This window comes from Eptatretus burgeri, chromosome 13 (genome assembly GCF_056783735.1).
Source record: "Eptatretus burgeri isolate ZD-2024b chromosome 13, Ebu_testis_v1, whole genome shotgun sequence".
Lineage (NCBI taxonomy): Eukaryota > Metazoa > Chordata > Myxini > Myxiniformes > Myxinidae > Eptatretus > Eptatretus burgeri.
The window spans coordinates 1,227,259-1,247,710 of record NC_140973.1 but is presented as its reverse complement, the minus strand read 5'-3'; the positions used below and the strand labels follow the sequence as shown (position 1 = coordinate 1,247,710).

Genomic DNA, 20,452 nt, shown 5'->3' with positions numbered 1-20,452 from the left:
CTTTTTTGCACACACACACACACACACACACACACACACACACACACACGCACACACTTATGTACACACACATAGACACGTGGATGGACGTTTCTCCTTTTAGCAATGGAAGATGTCACAATGTGAATCTGTAACGAGCGTGTTTTTTTCTCCCATCTTTGCTTACCTTGCAATCATCTCGTGTCCATGCTCAGGCAGAGTTCGAGTGCGGCGCACTCACGCGCAGCAGATCATTGTTGGTGGTTTGTAAGATAGAGAATAAGCTGCTTGTGGTTTTTGCCTTGTTTTCATGAGGCTGATTGTTGTTATTATTTTTATTTATTTATTTTTTCCCACTTTTTCAGAGCCTTAAACTTTGTGCTGCCGTTCGCGCTGCTGCTGCTATTTGGTGCTCTCAGAGAACGTTTCCTTTGGGATGTAGAGAAATTATTGTGTAGACAAGAAGGGTGTAGCAGAGGAAAGGGAGAGGTTTTAATGAAGACATTTGTTTTGGACCTTTGTTCACCATCTTTATTGTATAATTCCAAATTTGTGTATCCCTCTAAAATTGTGAAAAGGTGAATATTTCTGGTTGAGACTCGTTTTGTAAAAGTTGCAAGCCACAGTTGGGGCTTCCTGCCATTACGATTTGAGGGTTACTGCAGTGCATAAGGACCGTGTTTGTAAACGAGTAGAGATAAACTTTTGTCATGAAGGAAACAGTTGAGATTGTTGTGAATTTGGATTGATTTTGATTATTTATTTATTTATTCCTGTTTTGTGAATGTATTTGGCTGTTTGTTTGCTCATTGGGACTCGTCCCCAGGGGAATTTATGGAATATTTCACGAGGCAGAGTATCGTCGAAACATTTGAGAGGGCGCACACACTCCTCAGGATGTCCATGTATGCTACCATTTAGTCGACTTGCTGTCTTTTCGGCCTTAACATTCTCAATTTCCCTGACATTGTTTTAAAGAAACTTCGATCCAGCCTCGACCCCTCAACGGTCACTGCTCCTAACGGCATCGGCATTTTTATATTGGGGTTGTGTTTATGTGCTCTGTCTGTTCTTTTTCTGCTCATTTCCAGATGTTCTCCAAGAGCTATCTGCTTGCATCATGAAATGTTTCCATTGTTACCCTCAGTTTATAAGAAAGGTGTCAAAACGAAACTTCCCAACTTTACAATTCTGCCCATTGTAAGCAAAAGAATCAATCATTGTAACACACTTTAACACATCTTTTATCCCTTACTGTCTGATCTTAGAACGTCGGTTTATTTTTCACCTTGCATCATCAATCGATGGGTACCCTCGGTCTCATATTCGAGGGTTACTGTTATTTTAATGGATATCTCTCTTGATTTGACACTATCTTGCCCTCCACCCTGCTTTACAAACTGTCAGTTACTATCTGGGAGCCCTCCCTCCCTTCCTGTAATGGCTCATCAGACTTGCCTTGCACTTGTAAACAGCAGGTTCCTTTGGGTGGCATTCTTTCCCATGCTCTACCCCTCAATAATTGCATTCCTCAAGGTAGTGTTGTGGAATCTATCCTGTTTTTCGTCTAAATTGATGGGCCCACCTCATCACTGGAAAATACATTGCCTTCTTTTGTGTATGATTCCACCCAGTGCAGGACTCTTCCACCCAGTCCACCCACTGCAGGACTCCAGCAGCCATCTGTGACTACATCCATCTCTGTCAATTTAGATAAAAAATATGCATTGCTACACATACCTGAAATCTTTCTTTTAATGTAGGAAATATCTTATCTTGTTCTTTCATAAAGACTGACTGGCAAATCACCAAATGTATTTATGTGGTTAACCTCTGAAAGAGGTACAATTGCTGCTGGATCTGGCTTTCATAATTACCTTCATGATCATATCTCCAATTTGACCAAGAAAACCAGCCACCATAATGGAATTCTCCATATGACTAATTCCATCCTTAGTCATCCACAGCCGATTAAGCTGTTCAGGGCTTTCATGCAAAGTGCAATGAAGTATGTCTTCCCACAAGGAGCTGGTGCTGCTGCTTCCCACCTTGCCCCCCTTGAAGCTGTAATGGCCATGCCAAGGTGATGCCAAGCACATGACAAAAGGCTGTCTTTTGATGCCTGTTTCTTCCTTGCTGTTGGCAGGTTGGTGTCCTTTCAGTCTTTCATTGGCTCCTTGAGGCTCTTGCTCGTCCCTCCTATCATCTTGCCACTCAACATCTGCCCTCTCTTGTCACACACGTTCTGCAAGAAAACCTCACATTATTACTCTCCTAAAGTATTACCTTCATGCTCACCTCCATTCATTCATTGTCTTTTCTCTCCAACCATTTTCCGAGTCTGCTATTTCATGCTTTCATGTCTGTTGACCACCATCACCTCAAATTGAATCAATTCGTCCTGTCAGGCACCCAACCTGTCCACCAAGTTTCATCCGAATCCGTCCACAACTTTTTGAGATATTGTGCTATGTATCGTTTTTGGCCTTATCACTCAATGGTGAAGAATCCCTTCAAAAATTCTAGGATCCGGATCCCGATTCGGATCTTCACCAAAATGTAATCAATTCGTCCTTGTCACACACCCAACCTGCCCCGAAATTTCAACTGAATCCATCCACAACCTTTTGCGATACCCTGCACACAAATAAACAGATAGGGATGAAAACATAACCTCCGTCCACTTTTGGTGGCAGATGTAACAAGAGATTGCAAAATCGCCCATTTGTTCATCCTCAAAATGTTGACAATTGCCATTGTGCCTAGCAACTAATGGATGAAACAATTACAACGATTCCAACAGAAGGAAGCAACATTCTCCCTTGGGTATTCCACCTGTATCATAACGAAAACAATTTTTTTTTATCGGATTTCAAAATTAATTCCCCACAAAAGCACACCGAGGCGATGATGTCACCTTGGCATGGCAAAGCATGGCCTGGTTTTACACTCTCGAAGCTTCCTGAAAATGGTACAGTGTTTAGTTACAGATTGTAATCGCCAACCGGAGAGTCATAGTTGCAGCATTTATCGTTTTCCGAAGGAAACAAGTGTGAAGCGATGGTGGATTGAATAATAAAGTGATTTATCGCTTTGATTCGTCATCTTCCATCTCTTCCTATGCTGTGATCCTGCATAAACGCACGTAAATGGCGTTTGCATTATTTTTCAGTACCTCAGCATTCACTCACTTAATGTTTTCCAAAGGATCATTGATCAACCTCAAAATCATGGGCAATAACTTTTTAATCCTTAAAATTTAAAAAAACCATCGCGGCCATATTGGACTTTGGACCAAGACCAATCTAATGGCATGATCCTTGGACCATACCTAATCCCCCCACCAAGTCCAAAATCTGATGGCATGGTCCTTGGACCATACCTAACCCCCCCCACCAAGTTTCGTCGAAATCCGTCAAGGAGTTTTTCCGTAATACTGTTCACAAACAAACAAACAAACAGACAGGGGTGAAAACAGTAACCTCCGTCCATCTTCGATGGCGGAGGTTAATGATGGAGCTGGGCAGCTCTGTAGTCAGACTCGACCACCATAGATGAATGATATACCATAACTTATTGAAGTGCCTTTGGGTCTATTATGGTTGGGGGCGCATTGTAGCTTATTTGTCTTATGCCCCAAGGACAGTTTGCATTTTTATAAGGATCGGCTTTTGACACGCTTCACAATTTCCAGGAAAAGGTCCGTGTTCACGGGAATAAACTCTTCTAATGTTGGCTCTGGATATCAGAAAATTTCTTCAATGTCAAATTGGTGATGAGCAATATGAAGGGCTCATTTAAGGGATGAGCGAGTGGCTCATATATACATGTTATATGTACACGGTTAACATGTTAATCAGTTATCGAGGCCAGGGAACAGCTTGGCCAATTTCTGGCTATGGCAGTTCCCCTTCAAAATTGAGAAAAAAAATCAGAATCTTTATTCTATTTTTAAAACCAGAAACCATATTAACTTCAAAAACATGACAAGGCAATGCGTTCTAAACCGGTACAATTGTAATCGACAAAAAAAATTCCGACCGTCTTTTATTCGCTCGAATCCATTTCAAAATGTAAGCTTGAATCTTTCTTTGACCAAGTCTTTGGAAAATTTCAAAAAACTCAGAAAAGGGTAATGTAATCAACCCAAAAACATCCGATATATAAATACAAGATCTCTAACCATTCTTCTCTGTTCTAATGATTCCAAATGTAAATGTTCCAATCTTTCTTCATACGATAACCCAAATAATCCCAGAATGCTACGTGTAAACGATGTTTGAGCTTTTTCAATAGCATCAATGTCTCCAACTTCATACGGATACTCCATACTTCAGTTGCATTTTCAAGTTTAGAATAAACAAAATTTTAATACATATTTAATAGAAACTTTCTTTCTCTCCACAAGAATATGTTTTGAAGCAGTGAAGACATGATAAAAGCTTTTTGTGCCAACTGTTTACAATGTAATCCAAACTTCAAATAAACCGAAATCATAACACCAAAATCACGAACACTTCTAACTGACGGAATATAAATATTCTCAACTTCTGAGTTAGTTCTCAAATTACCATATCCCATATGAAGAACAAAACACTTTTCTTCTGACAACGTAGAGAGCTTGCTGTCAAACCTCGACTCGATTCTGCAACCGATCCAGACGGCATCAGCCCACGTGTCCTAAAAACCTGCTCCTCTGCTCTTGCTCACCCTCTCTCTGTTCCATTCACCCTCTCATTTGCTCAAGGTCATCTGTCATCTGCTTGGAAATCTGCTAACATTACCGCCCTGCATAAAAAAGGTGCAAAAACAGATCCCTGAAGTTTTAAAGAAGCGGATTTAACAAAAGTTATCATATCATATCATATCATATATGTATCAAAAAACGAATTGGACCAAGTACACTTTGTTTCATCCTTGTGGGACCCCACCAGTCACCATCCAATTTTGAGACATACCACTTTCGACTTGTACAAATTGCGACCAATTTGACAAATAATTTTCAACCCATGTAATAATTATTAATGCATGAAAACCATACAACCTCATTTTTTGAATAAGTTTAACATGACTAACTGAATAAAATGCCTTTGCAATATCCAAATATATAATGTCAATCATCTTATTTTCATCGATTTCTTTGTCCAAACATCAAGGCAAGCGATAAGCTGAGTCACTGTTGAGTATTTGACAAGAAACCATGCTGAACTTCAAATAGAATTTTATTTATGGACAAATGACTCCTTATACATTCACAAATTATAATTTCCAAAGGTTTACTTACAGTATTCAAAAGACTGTTCCTTTCACATTTCTTTCTAATTTATTTATTTGTTTATTATGATTTTATTTTATTTTTCATAATTCTCTTTATTCATTCCAATTCTTGCTTTTTCATCTCTTTTACTCTCTATTTTTCTCTTTTGTTTTTTTATCTCTCAAATAAGTGAATTACTGCAGACAGTTTTCTGTAAGGTTGACTTGGCTGTGTCTGGATGGGTTTGAGGGTGGTGTAGTAGCGGCTGAAACCCAAATCCGATCCATGTTCCTCCTGATGACTCCATCTTTGCTCTTTACTTCTTCAGGTTCCTTCTTGTTCTTCCATTTCATTAGTGGTCTGTAATTTGTCACATCTGAAGGAATATTTTTTGATGACTTGATATAACTCGAATTTTTCCAATTTTATGTGAAAATTCCAGAATTAAAAGACAAAGAATATATTAACGATCATGGTTATGCTAATTTGCAAATCGGCTTTAATAAAAACAATTTCTGCGGAATAGAATCAGGGCCACAAGATGCCTGAGATGCTGAAGATTTAATATGTCCATATACAACATGTGCAACAAAACATTGCAAAGGGACTTTCACTATCCCATAATTCCTATCCAATTACACGATTTTCCCATCATCAGTTGTAAAAACTGAGGCAAAAAATTATTAAATAAGTCTGCTTTTCCAGCATTATCAACAACTGGCTTTCCCTCCCCCACTGTACCAACAAAATACTCACCACAACTACAGAGTCTTTGCTCCCTCCCAAACACCATCATTGAAAGGGACTTCAATGCTAAAGACACTCCCTGGTACATGTATCACCAACCAAACACCAGAGGCCAATTAATAGCCACAAACTAAATTCGTTATCCCTACTTAACACACACACACACACACACACACACACACACACACACACACACACACACACACACACACACACACACACACACACACACACACACCAAGCTGGTTACAATAACTCATCACCAGACATAACATTCTGTTCTTCATCACTTTTCACTACAACCATGTGAAGAACAGTGCAACACCTCCCTTCAGATCACCGACCTATCATCATCACCACAAACACAGCTACAGACCTCAACGCAACCAAAAACAAAATATTCACCAATTACAAAAATGCAATATGGAGCAATTTTAAGCATGACACTGAACAAGAATTTCAACATCTTAACAATAACAACATCACCAATATTGACATCCACATCAAACAGTTCAATATGATCTGCAGCTATCAAATACATTCTAAAGGGCAATATCAAAAAATACAACCTCAACTACATGCCAGAAATCGCACACCTTATCAAACAACGAGACAACCTATTACACAACACAACACACGAACACCGAAATCATCTAACATAGTAGAAAATATTCAAGCAAAAAGAAATAAACAACTAAATATTAGTGGAAAAAACCCCACAAAACTGGCACTCCTTTCTACACACAAGAGAGCACTCGACTAATACCAAACACTTCTACAAAATCATAGACAGCATCACTAACTCCAAGACCAGAATAACACCCTCACATGCAGCCATAACTACCACAGGCAACATACCATCAGATAAACAAGTTAACATCCTCATAGACCATTATGCAAACACAAGCCACATAGGACCCAGAAAAGAGGAAAGAAGTACAGTAAGTCCTCTAATATCACAGGGGTTAGGTTCCTGGAAAATGCATCTATAGTTAAAACTGCAATCGTATAAACAAAGGGCCAATGGGAAAAGGGGGGATCGGTTCCTGGGTTTCGAGAAAATATAGAGGCTGGTGAACGACTGCCAGAAATAAACACATTGCAATTGAAATAAACATATATATATATATATATATATATATATATATATATATATATATATATATATATATATATATATATATTGTTAACATTGGGATTAAAGATGTAAATACAATGAACACAGTGTAAATTAAACGAAAGCACAAGTTTTACCTTTTTAATTTATTACAAAAAAGCGAGATGGGTGAGGTAAGCATATTACGTACTCGTTCGTACTGTACTCTGTCGTAAATAGAAAATATAAGATTGACTTCAGATATGATGATGATGCTGCTATTGGGGGGGGGGGGGGGTGGAGGTTATAAAGATGTGGATGCAGAACTTGCCACGGCTGTTGGATCATCAGTAGCATGACAAAGTCGTCTGCTGCATTGCCACATAGAAGAAGGGTAAAACAATCGTTAGCCACCTTGATCCAGAACAGATCGTCCCTGCTTGGAGAGGAAGGTATGAGATCACATCCTCTTCCAAAATAATCATGTCTCTTCGACATTGAAAACCTGCTCTGGCATAAATCCCCTCGCCTCAATTAGTTCAATGAGCCATGGTTTAACCGGAGCCTTCGGCCCAGGGTTCCTCGTGAAAACGTTGGTAAATCTGCAATGATTTCTCCCGTACACCGGTCCACTCAAAATCAGAGTAAATCCACAATGGTTTCTCCCATACAGCGGTCCACTCAATAACAGAGTAAATCCACAACGGTTTCTCCCATACACCGGTCCACTCAAAATCAGAGTAAATCCACAATGGTTTCTCCCGTACACCGGTCCACTCAAAATCCGAGTAAATCCACAATAGTTTCTCCCATACACCGGTCCACTCAAAATCTGAGTAAATCCACAACAGTTTCTCCCATACAGCAGTCTACTCAAAATCAAAGTAAATCGACAACGGTTTCTCCCATACACTGGTCCACTCAAAATCAGAGTAAATCCACAATGGTTTCTCCCATACACCGGTCCACTCAAAATCAGAGTAAATCCACAATGGTTTCTCCCATACACTGGTCCCCTCAAAATCCGAGTAAATCTACAACGGTTTCTCCCATACACTGGTCCACTCAAAATCAGAGTAAATCTACAACGGTTTCTCCCATACACCGGTCCACTCAAAATCAGAGTAAATCCACAACGGTTTCTCCCATACACCGGTTCCCTCAAAATCAGAGTAAATCCACAATGGTTTCTCCCATACACTGGTCCACTCAAAATCAGAGTAAATCTACAACGGTTTGTCCCATACACCGGTCCACTCAAAATCCGAGTAAATTCACAATGGTTTCTCCCATATACCGGTCCACTCAAAATCAGAGTAAATCCACAACGGTTTCTCCCGTACACCGTTCCACTGAAAATCAGAGTAAATCCAAAACGGTTTCTCCCATACATCGGTCCACTCAAAATCAGAGTAAATCCACAATGTTTTCTCCCGTACACTGGTCCACTCAAAATTAGAGTAAATCCACGATGTTTTTTCCCATACACCGATCCACTCAAAATCCGAGTAAATCCACAATGGTTTATCCCATACATCGGTCCCCTCAAAATCAGAGTAAATCCACAATGTTTTCTCCCGTACACCGGTCCACTCAAAATTAGAGTAAATCCACGATGTTTTCTCCCATACACCGATCCACTCAAAATCCGAGTAAATCCACAACGGTTTCTCCCTTACATCGGTCCCCTCAAAATCAGAGTAAATCCACAATGTTTTCTCCCGTACACTGGTCCACTCAAAATTAGAGTAAATCCACGATGTTTTCTCCCATACACCGATCCACTCAAAATCCGAGTAAATCCACAATGGTTTATCCCATACATCGGTCCACTCAAAATCAGAGTAAATCCACAATGGTTTCTCACGTACACCGGTCCACTCAAAATTAGAGTAAATCCTCTATGGTTTCTCCCATACACCGGTCCAATCAAAATCCGAGTAAATCCACAACGGTTTCTCCCATACAGCGGTCCACTCAAAATCAGAGTAAATCCACAATGATTTCTCCCATACACCGGTCCACTCAAAATTAGAGTAAATCCACTATGGTTTCTCCCGTACACCGGTCCACTCAAAATCCGAGTAAATCCACAACGGTTTCTCCCTTACATCGGTCCACTCAAAATCCAAGTAAAAATCCAAGTGCATATATATGTATCCATAAACATCTGCCTGGTGTTGGCTTAATGGTTAGAGTGGTGGGCTTGGGATCTGAGGATCCTGAGTTCAAATCCCACTCGACTGTTGAATTAATACCAGGTGGGTTGGCTCTGCCTATTATCCTTCTGAGGTCGGCAAAATGAGTGCCAGCATGCTGGTATCCTGTGTCGGAGTGGTGACCCATACAAGATTGTGCCCAATAGCCAAGGAGACTGCTTCGGCAGCACCAACGCTCTGCACAGAGTATGGTCCCAATGGATGGATGGATTGATTCATTTGGATATTGTGTTTATTATCTTGTACTTCATGATGTTATTTTGGGATGGTGAGAAAGTGCATTTTCATTGTTGCTGTCTGTAGATGATCACACACGTGTGCGATTGAGCCCTCTACCAGGAAAGGAATCCAAGCACAGCGACTACATCAATGCCAATTATGTGGATGTGAGTCGAGACAGTGACAGGTCACCTTTGCCAAAAGTCTCCATCTTTGTTTCTTCAATTTGTGAATCATTTATCATGATGTCTTGTTCCAATTTCATCTCCTGTTGTAGGCATGCTAATAGTGGAACCTGATTGTGGAAGCCAGAGCAGTTATAGACCAGCACAGTGAATGTCAATTTATTAGTCAAAAATACAACAAGTGCATCACATTAGTGATGTCATTATACTTTTTACTTGTGAAGGAAAACGTTTATATTGGTTGTTCTCAAACCTTTTGTATACATGACCCATTTCACACAGTGACTGAAAAATTATAATTTATAACTTTATTTTTAAATAAGCGCACTGTAACGTGTATGAACTCTCGCTCACTTGCTATATATATATATATATATATATATATATATATATATATATATATATATATATATATATATATATATATATATATATATAATATCATACATACATATGCACACACAGTGCGTCCAGCTAACTGTGTGGTCATTCGTCAAATTGCAAAGAGAATCCCACACCTTCAAACACAGCTACCGAACATTCTAACACCACAAAGAGAAGATGCCTTCAGTGGTTGATTTACTAAAAACAGTTAACACTACAACGGTACTCGGTAGAGCGCATACCTCCGCCACATAATGCCTGATCCACAAGAACATTTATGGCCTAATACGTTTTTGAGATATCGTGCTATATATCATTTTTGAACCCTATCTCTCAATGATGAAGAATAACTTTAAAATTATCAGATCCGGATTCGGATCTTCACCAAAATTGAATCAATTCTTCCTTGTCACACACCCAACATGTCCACCGTGTTCCATCTGAGTCTGTCCACAACTATCGTGCTTGAGATATCGTGCTATATATCGTTTTTGGCCCGATGTCTCAATGGTGAAGAATCACTTTGAAAATTCTGTTATCCGGATCCAGATCTTCACCAAAATCTAATCCGTTCGTCCTTGCCACACACCGAACCTGTCCACAAAATTTCATGCGGATCCGTCCACAACTTTTTGAGATATCTTGTACACAAACAAGCAAACAGAAAGGGGTGAAAACATAACTTCCTTCACCTTCGGTGGTGGAGGTAAAAAATAAATTGGTGAAATAATACAAAACATAAACAAACAACAAAACTAACCCTAACCCGAACAAAAGGTAAAACACGCAACAGTATAATCAATATCCCGATACACAAAATGGATGTTCACCCAGCCGAGTGCACAAATTGAGGACAAAGCCCAAACAAAACAAACTCATAACATTTTTCTTCACCTCGACTATTATCACCAGCCTGGTAACGACAAAGGTTGGGAAGGAATGACAAGGTCTCCAAGGTAAAATGAGCCTCAGGTCGAGACTTAACATGAGTTAATGAGGTGAGGGGGGGGAGGGCTGCAGTGTCTCCGGTACAGGCAGGCTAGTAGAGGTGTGCAGCATGCGTTTGTGTTGGAAGTGGTTGTGGGTGTGCAGCAGGCTCATTCTGATGTGCAGCTGGTTTTGGGGTGCTTCTAATTATAAAAGAAAGGTAGTAGACGGGCAAAAACAGAATTCCCCGGATACTTTTCCGCTCTACATTGATTGACCTATGGCCACGCGTCGATCGCTCAAATGCCGCCATGCACCGCTCTGTTGCGTAAATGCACGTTTAATTTGATCTGCGTATTGGTTAAATTTGTCTTCATGGAACTGGTTAAGTGGACTTGCTCTTTTACTTATTGAAATGTAATCATGTATTGGATAAAATTAAGGATAAAATGAAACAATGGACACAATCGTATACAACTTTTATTTGGCTCATTTTTGTTTTGTTTCATTATTGGCCATGATGTAATAAGATCAGTTTTCTTCTTTGTTCGTCAGGGCTACAACCTTCCGAGAGCTTACATTGCCACACAAGGACCGCTAAAACCCACATTTGAGGATTTCTGGCGAATGGTGTGGGAGCAGCAGATCGGTGTCATCATCATGATTACCAATCTTGTGGAGAAAGGTCGGGTAAGCAAAAGCCTTGAAAAGACGATTGGTTTTTTCACAAGGAAAGGGATACATAATTACATTGAAGGCAATTCTGCCCATCCTTATCTGTTCCAAACGACCAGATTTGATAAAATAAAAAACCTTGTTAATGCTGACACTTAGCACATGGAAGGAAGATTATTGAGTGGTAGGAATACTTAGATAGTGCAACAATTCATGGAAATGCATCTTTGTACGGCTTGTGTGTTGTAGTAATACCTTACACTAGTAGGAACCTGCGGAAATTCCACATAATGTCAAATGTCATGTGGTGTACAATTTCAATCATAACACTGTGCGGCGCATTACTGATGGTTTCAAAATGATGCAAAAACTGTTTTTGAACCTGTAACTTCCTCATGCTAGACCTTCACGAAATTTGACCACATTTGGTAAAGCCACATCCAGAATATTGTGTGCAGTTTTGGTCACCACAACTTAGGAAGAACATAGCAGCCATAGAGAGGGTTCAGCGTAGGGCTACTAGATTGATTCCGGGCCTAGCTAGACTCAGCTATGAGGAGCGGCTGAAGGAGACAGGGCTTTATACACTATATAGGAGGTGGTTACGAGGAGATATGATAGAGATGTTTAAGGTAATGAAAGGTCGAGATAAAATATGTGAAGATGAATTATTCAGCAGAGGAGACAGTGATAGTGTTGCGGGGCCGGGACGTCAGCCGCGGGCACGACCGCTGGATGGAGCCGCAAGTCGGCTCGACCGATCGCCCGGAATTCAGATCGTCGCCCCGGATAAGTCCGGAGTCGACGGGTCCTCTATCGGACCGAAATTCGCCAATGGATAGACCACGTGGGGTAGGGTCGATTGCCAATTTCAATTTACCTAAATACCCACGTGGTCCAACTACTGGGGAATTTCACCCTCGACGGAACTCGTACGAAAATGAGCCGCTTAGCGCGCTCGTTCCGTGTGCGATTCCGAGCGGTTTAATCACCAAGAACCGTCGGTCCAAATGTCCCCTTAGGGCCGTAAAAGCTTTAACTAATTCTCAATCACGCATCATGTCGAACCAATGAAAGAAACACAAAACGAGCCGATACATTGAACAAATAGGGGTATTTATTTGCAATAGGCAGGGAGGGGAACACAAAGAGCAGGACTAAACCGACTATTGAGAATGCAATTATATTCAGCACAAAGCACTTGACAGTTTACTACTTATTAGACGGGCGTCACGAACACACACACACACGCACACCCAAAAATGATCGGACCAAATGGTTTTTATTGAGACCTATCTCAGACCTGCCCGCCTCGTGCGGTCTTCAAGGACCAGGTCTTCGGGGCCGAACTGGACCCCCAGCACAATCCGCACGATCCAGGCGAACGGAGTCGGCAGGGCGAAGGCTGGTGGGAGAAGACCCTCCGTGCGCAGACACTCTTCAGAACTCGTGCGCGACCAGAACGACCGGAGAACCAACCACGAAGAATGACAGGGGAACAACGCGCATGAACACGCAGACCGCGCCTATATTTATACCCCCCGCTTCGGAAGGGGGGGGCGCCTCCTCGCGACCCTCCCTCTCTCACTGGCTGGTTTTGGCGCGCAAAGTCGCTCTTCGTCTTTCACTGGCCAAAACGGGTGGCAAGCCCCTTGATTGGCCCGGGGGTGTGGTGACGTCACGTGGAGCCCTTTCCTCCTGTCGCGGGCCCGGATTGGCTGAGTGGCGGTCATCCCACCCGCTACATGCCGATTGGTCGAGGGCCGCTGCGCGGCTCCTCCCCGAACTCCGCCTTCTTCCAAAGGACCACCCCTCACACAGTCGGGGAAGTCTGATTGGCCGAGCGACAGGCACACGCAACACGGTATAGGCACATCATACATGGTACAGGCCTGGAGGGAAGAATGGGATTGAACAGAATGAGGGAGTTTATTCCAAAGGCGGGAAAAAAGAGGAATGAAAGAGTGAAGGTGAACAGTGATTCATGATTTTGGTAGTTTTACCAGAAGGGGGTTGTTGGCGGACCTTGAGCGCACTGCGGAAGTATGGTGGGGCCATATCGCAGACAGAGCAGGGGGGACGAGACCGGAGAGGAGACGGTAGAAGACAGAAAGACCACCGACCTGCCTGCGGTGAGAGAGTGAGAGGCCCAAAGACTGAGCCTCCTTGCAGGAGATACCAATGATAAACTTGGCACACAGATAATGAATGATGGCGCACAGATGCACATTTTTTTTCGAGATGAGATTCAAGAAGGCTTACTGGTGGCCATTTTGTTACTTAAATGTGTCCTCAACCATGTCTCTGACATGCATGGTCTGATTTTGTTCAAACTTGGTACAAGCACAGTACACGATGGCATACCCTTGCCACTAACTTTATTTTGTGACCTGATCAAAGTTGGCCGACTGGTAGACTGGTGGCCATTTTAGTTGTGAAAATCCCGATGTTGAACATGTCCGCAACCGTTTCTCGGACTTGCATTTTCCGATGTTGTTCAAACTTGGCACCCAGATAATGAATGATGGCTTACATATGAACGTCATGTTTTTTTCAAGATCAGATCCAAGATGGTTGACTGGTGGCCATTTTGTTACTTAAATGTGTCCCCAACCATTTCTTAGACATGCATGGTACGATTTCCTTCAAATTTGGCACAAGCACAGTCCATGATGGTATACACGTGCACCTCACTTTATTTTGCGATCTCATCAAAGACGGCCAACGGGTAGACTGCCAGCCATTTTAGTTGTACATAATTATGGGCTAGCCCTTTAACTCCGTTCAGCAAAATTACTAAAACAATGGGAGCTTTGACATTTTATGTATTTTTTACTTGTTTACATGGCAGTTGTGCTTTCTTTGTATCCTGGTTGAGCACAGCCAGGCCAACCCAGTTCTTTTGTGCCAGATTGAGTTTGTAGTTTTTCCATTTTTCAACACGGCAATGGTTTTGTATAATTGTTTCACTTACGTTATTTCTCAAAAATGTTTTTAAATCCTACCCCCAAAGAACAAATTGTAATTGACATGATTGGTTTTTAAGGTGATACTGAGTTGAACTTTAATGCTTAAATTACGAAAGCAAAAAGGCTTATGTTGGTTTGACTGGTTGTTAATTACGGTGCAAACGACAATGTAAGGAGTTATTTTACTTTATATTATCACGTGGTGAGACCTCTTGCAAACAATGGTATGGTTATAATGTTATGAGCCAATCTACTGCCAAAAGATAAGAACCAATCCACTGTACTGTATCTTTCAAAAAAATGCTTCCTAGTCCAAACTGTTTGATAAAGCGACTTATTGTATAACAGAAAATATTTATTCATCATTACTGTCCACTGTACATGGCACAGGCACACGCACACGCACACGGTACAGGCACACGGTACAGGCACATGACACATGGTACAGGCACACGATGCGGTACAGGCACACGCACACGGTACAGGCACATGACACATGATACAGGCACATGACACATGGTACAGGCACACGACACGGTACAGGCACATGCACACGGTATAGGTACATGACACATGGTACAGGCACATGACACGGTACAGGCACACGCCACATGGTACAGGCACACGATGCGGTACAGGCACATGCACACGGTACAGGCACATGACACATGATACAGGCACAGGCACACGCACACGGTACAGGCACATGACACATGATACAGGCACATGACACATGATACAGGCACATGACACATGGTACAGGCACACGACACGGTACAGGCACATGCACACGGTATAGGTACATGACACATGGTACAGGCACATGACACGGTACAGGCACACGCCACATGGTACAGGCACATGACATGGTACAGGCACACGGCACACAATTGTATTTCATTTATATTTATATTGTCATTGTCAAAAGAGTTTGTTTAAGAAAATTAATTGGTTTGTGTGATCTCTTGAATCTTTTGAATAATAATTATTAAAGGTTTTTGAGAATTTTATGTAAAGTTATTTTCTGCTTTTAATGATTTGCAATTTAATTGGCCCTGCTGGTGCAGGAGGATCTTGTGCACATTTAACATCTTTGTGTAATCCTTATTTTCCCGGACCAATCTTCATTACCGTAGAGGAAATGTGACCAGTACTGGCCGACAGAAAGCAGTGAGGAATACGGTCATATCCTGGTTACTCTCAAAAGAACCAATTCTCTTGCCTGCTACACCGTACGTCACTTCACGATCCGTCACATGAAGCTAAGAAAGGTAACCCTCCTACCTGGATGTCAAACTATTCACCAAAGTACATTATCAACATTTTGGACATTCCAATTCTCCTTTACCCGTGTATACAATGTATTAAATTGGCAATGAGATGGATTTGTATGAGCCTGATGATTGCCAACAGGGCACACAAAAAGGAGTGGGAAAATGGCGCCAGCATGAACGAACAGTCATTCAGTTCCATTACACGCAGTGGCCAGACATGGGCACACCAGAGTATACGCTGCCTGTACTGACATTCGTGCGCAAATCATCTGCTGCACGCACCCCTGAAATGGGCCCAGTTGTTGTGCACTGCAGGTATGCTTTGTTATTCTGCATCGACTGTTATTCCTTGCATCTCTTGGGCACTGCTCACAGAGTGTTGCAGTTTTTGTACCTCTTGTACCTCCATTTTCTCTTTCTATCTATTGGATAGTCGATCTAGTCTTCCCTTATTATCAGTATTTCCGTCGATATGTTTGTCTGTCTGTATGTATATCTGTTCGGTCCAGTGCTCCGTTAATACAATGGCGATTTCGATGAAACTTGGTTGGTAGGTTCATACCATGACCTAGTTGTGTGCAAATGAGAACTGTTGCTATGAACCCATCCGTTACCAAGCAACGGACCTTTTAAATTTTCAAAAAAAACATTTTATTTTTTCGAAAATCAAAAATCGGGCCATGAGCGACTGTGGGCAGTACATTCAGCCATATTGTCAAAATTTTCCAGCCGGATCCTATGAAAACTGTCGGAGAAGATAGACTTTGAATGAACCCTGGTCGAAAACAATAAAAAAAATGAAGTTCGTTATATTCCAGAGACTGAGTCAGATATACATGAAACTGGTATGGTAGGTTCATGGTATGTCCTAGTTATGTGTGAGAAAGAACCGTTGCTATGGACCCCTCCGTTGCCTAGCAACGGCCGAAAAACCTCTAAATGTGGGGGTATTTTAACGAAAAAACAATCTGCAGCATTAACCCTTGAAGCTAGAATCATGAATTTTCTTGTGCTTAATCCTCAGGTCATTCCCCATCGAACGGGCCCATCGCGTCAGGTTCTATCTCTTATAGTTTCCAAATGGCAGCCCTGAAACTGAGTCATAGAGTACACCACTGGTCACCGCTGGTGAAAAATGACCAATTTCTCAGACAATTATATTTCCGAGTATATGTCCATTTAACATGCAACTCTGATGATAGGTTCATACCATACAACATACAATAAGAACCGTTGCTATGGACGCTTTTGTTGTCTAGTAACGGCTGAAAAACGATTAAATTCGACTTGATTGACAACCCATGTCCGCCTACCAGCTTGTACTAATAAATGTCAGTGTGTGTGTGTGTGTGTGTGTGTGTGTGTGTGTGTGTGTGTGTGTGTGTGTGTGTGTGTGTGTGTGTGTGTGTGTGTGTGTGTGTGTGTGTGTCTCCTCCATAACTCCAAAACCATGAAACCTCGCAGCCTGAAACTTTGCATGCATAATAAGGGAACTCCAAAGAAGTGCAAGAGTGTAAATTGGGTGTTTGGGATAATTAAAACACCCCTTTTGAAGATAATTAACGACCTTATTTAATTATATCCTTCATCAGGTGCATCCTCGGTCACCGCTCTCCATGGGATCTTAAGGCGTATCCTAGGTAACCTCTCTGGGGTCTGAATCCACCATGTGTTTGGCCTGCTCAACCATGTCTTGACTTGTAACAGGACACAAAGATTTCTTCACGATAGTTTTTTTTCTTCACTTTCCTCACCCCTATTATCAAATGCCTGTTCATCATAGCTATGGATCGCTTGGTACATCACTTTTGCACGTGCCATAGTTTTCAAATTAAGAGCTTGGAGCGATTACTTGCATTACATGATGTAATTTTCCATGATCAACTCTCATGGACTAATTAAAGTATGTCATTGAAATACGATTTCACGTTTGAGGATCGCATACCGTCTGGACTAAATAAGTATCGAAATCTTGAGTGAAATATGATAATTTAAAAAAATAACGAGTCATAACTAAGCTAAGATACCTATTTACTTTAAGCAAGCAAGGCTATGTTCCCTCCTCCATATATACGCACAAGAAAATGCGAAATTTCCAAAACATTAAACTTATCTTTTTCCACTGTTTGGAGAATTATATTGCAAGAACAAAAAATTTAAGAATGTGCCAAAATTGAATAGAGTGAGGGAGTTTATTCCAAAGGCGGGGAAAAAAAGAATGAAAGAGTGAAGGTGAGCAGTGATTCGTGATTTTGGTAGTTTTACCAGAAGGGGGTTGTTGGCGGACCTTGAGCGCCCTGCGGAAATGTGGTGGGGACAAATCGCAAAGAGAGTAGGGGGGCGAGGCTGGAAAGGAGACGGTAGAAGACAGAAAGACCACCGAGCAGCCTGCAGTGAGAGAGTGATAGGCCCAAAGACTCAGCCTCATTACGGGAGATGCCAATGATCCGAAATGCCTTGGTTTCCACAGCGTGAAGCTGAGAAAGGTGGGAGGCAGGAGCACCAGTCCAGAGGGGAGAGCAGTACTCCATCAGGCTGCGGACGAAAGCTTTGTAGGTGGTCAGTAGCTCAGGTGGTCCGAGGAAGGACTTTGTACGACGGAGGATTCCCAGTCGGCGACTGGCTTTGGAGGCCAACTTGGAAATGTGGCTTTCCCAGGAAAGGTCATGGCAGATAGTGAGACTCAGCAGCTTGAAAGAAAGGACTTCTTCCAAAGGATTGTTGATAAAGTGGATTGGGGGGGGGGGGTTCTAAACAGTCCTTTCGGAGAGACATAGTGAGAGTGTGAGATTTGTCTGGATTGAAAGACATGTTCCACGTGTTGGACCAGCTTGTGTTTTTGCCGAGATCTGCAGTGAGTGAAGAAGCTGCTGCTTGCCGGTCTGAGGGACGACAGATGGTACAGCAGAGGATAGAGTCATCAGCAAAGAGATAAAGAGGATTTTCCAGAGAGTCGGAGAGATCATTGATGAAAACCAGAAAAAGAACAGGGCCCAGAACGCTACCTTGAGGAACTCCAGCCTGAACAGGAAGAGGGGATGAAAGAACTCCATTTAGGGCCACACGTTGACTGCGACAGGAGAGGAAGTCTGCGAGCCATGAGTGGAGATGTCCTTGGATACCACAGGAAGATAGTTTGGTGAGTAGGGTAGGGTGCCAGACTGTGTCAAAATCACACTATATTTCCAGGGATACGGCTCTGATTTCATGTCCGGCATTGAGGACCTCCATCCATTGTTGGGAGAGCTGAAGCAGCATATCCAGGGTAGAGTGATTTGATGTCAGAAGCGATGATGGATTCCATAACCTTGCTGATGATTGGGAGAAGGCTGATTGTTCTGGAGTTGCAGGGATCTGTTTTTGCACCTTTTTATGCAGGGCAGTAATGTTTACTGATTTCCAAGCAGATGACAGATGACCTTGGGCAAATGAGAGGGTGAATAGAACAGAGAGAGGGTGAGCAGGAGCAGAAGAGCAGGTTTTTTTTAGGACACGTGGGTTGCTGCCATCTGGACCGGTTGCAGAATCTGAGTCGAGGTTTGACAGCAAACTCTCCACCTTTTCAGCAGAAAAGGACACAGAGCCCAGGGACAGTTGGGTGCGACTGGGTAAGGTGGGTGGAAAAAGCGATGGGTTTTGGACACAAGATTTAGCTGCAAACACCGAGTTTAGGCATTCAGCCTTTTCACGTGCGGTATCAGCAGTGTGGCCATTTGAGGTAAGGGAGGGGATGGAGGGGGAACATACGCCAGAAACAGATTTGATTAGACGCCACCAGGATTTTGAGGAAGGAGAGAGGTTTGAAAGTTTGGACTTGAGCTTCGAATGATGTTGTTTCCTGGTTCTCCTGAGGGTAGATACACACTTCTTCTGAGCTTTATGGAAGGAACTGAGATTGCCTCATGGAAAGTAATCCCAACTGACGGTAAAGGCAAGTTGTGTCAGGACAACTGCCTCACCACAAGCTTCAGTGAACCAAGGGTGGGAGGAAGGGTAGGACAACTGAAAACGAGAGGGGATAAATCTGTGCATGAGGGAGAGCAAGTTTCTTTGAAAGAATTCCCAGGACGAGTTGATGTTGGAGAAAGTAGCGATAGGAGACCAGTCTGTAAGTTTGATGGCTGCTTGAAGACCCTGCCAGTCGGCTTGGGTGAAATGCCAGACTCGACGGCGGTGAGGTGGTTCTCTGATAATAGCCAGAGAGATGTCCGCTTTGACAAGGACGTGGTCAGAAGAACCGATTGGAGCAGAGGAAGAGCAGCAGATATTGTCAGGGAAATTTGTCCAAATCCGATCCAGAAGAGATGGAGTACCATTGGTTGATATCCGGGTCGGGAATTTGACCGATTGAGTCAGTCCCAATGAGTCGCAGAAAGCTTTTGCTGAGGTGCCATGACAGGTGAGAGAGGTACCCACACCTAGCCAACTGGCGTGATGACAATTTAAGTCGCCACATATGAGGAAGAGAGAGTTTGGATGAGAAGATAGAAGATGGTCCATGTTTTCGGATCGTGAGGTGTA

At 42.4% G+C, this 20,452-nt stretch overlaps 1 protein-coding gene across 7 annotated transcripts in view; it reads left to right on the top strand.

Annotated features, from left to right (window-relative positions):
• LOC147013662 (receptor-type tyrosine-protein phosphatase gamma-like) overlaps window positions 1-20,452 on the top strand; it is a 260,649-nt gene that overhangs the window by 193,067 nt on the left and 47,130 nt on the right. For all 7 annotated transcript variants that reach the window (XR_015050471.1, XM_085850768.1, XM_085850772.1 and 4 more), the window contains 4 exons: window positions 9,602-9,684; window positions 11,569-11,703; window positions 15,794-15,928; window positions 16,071-16,246. Coding sequence is in view for 6 of the 7 variants with exons in the window: in XM_085850768.1 (XP_085706894.1) it covers window positions 9,602-9,684; window positions 11,569-11,703; window positions 15,794-15,928; window positions 16,071-16,246 (529 nt within the window). In the remaining variant the exon portion in view is untranslated. The remainder of the gene's footprint in view (window positions 1-9,601; window positions 9,685-11,568; window positions 11,704-15,793; window positions 15,929-16,070; window positions 16,247-20,452) is intronic.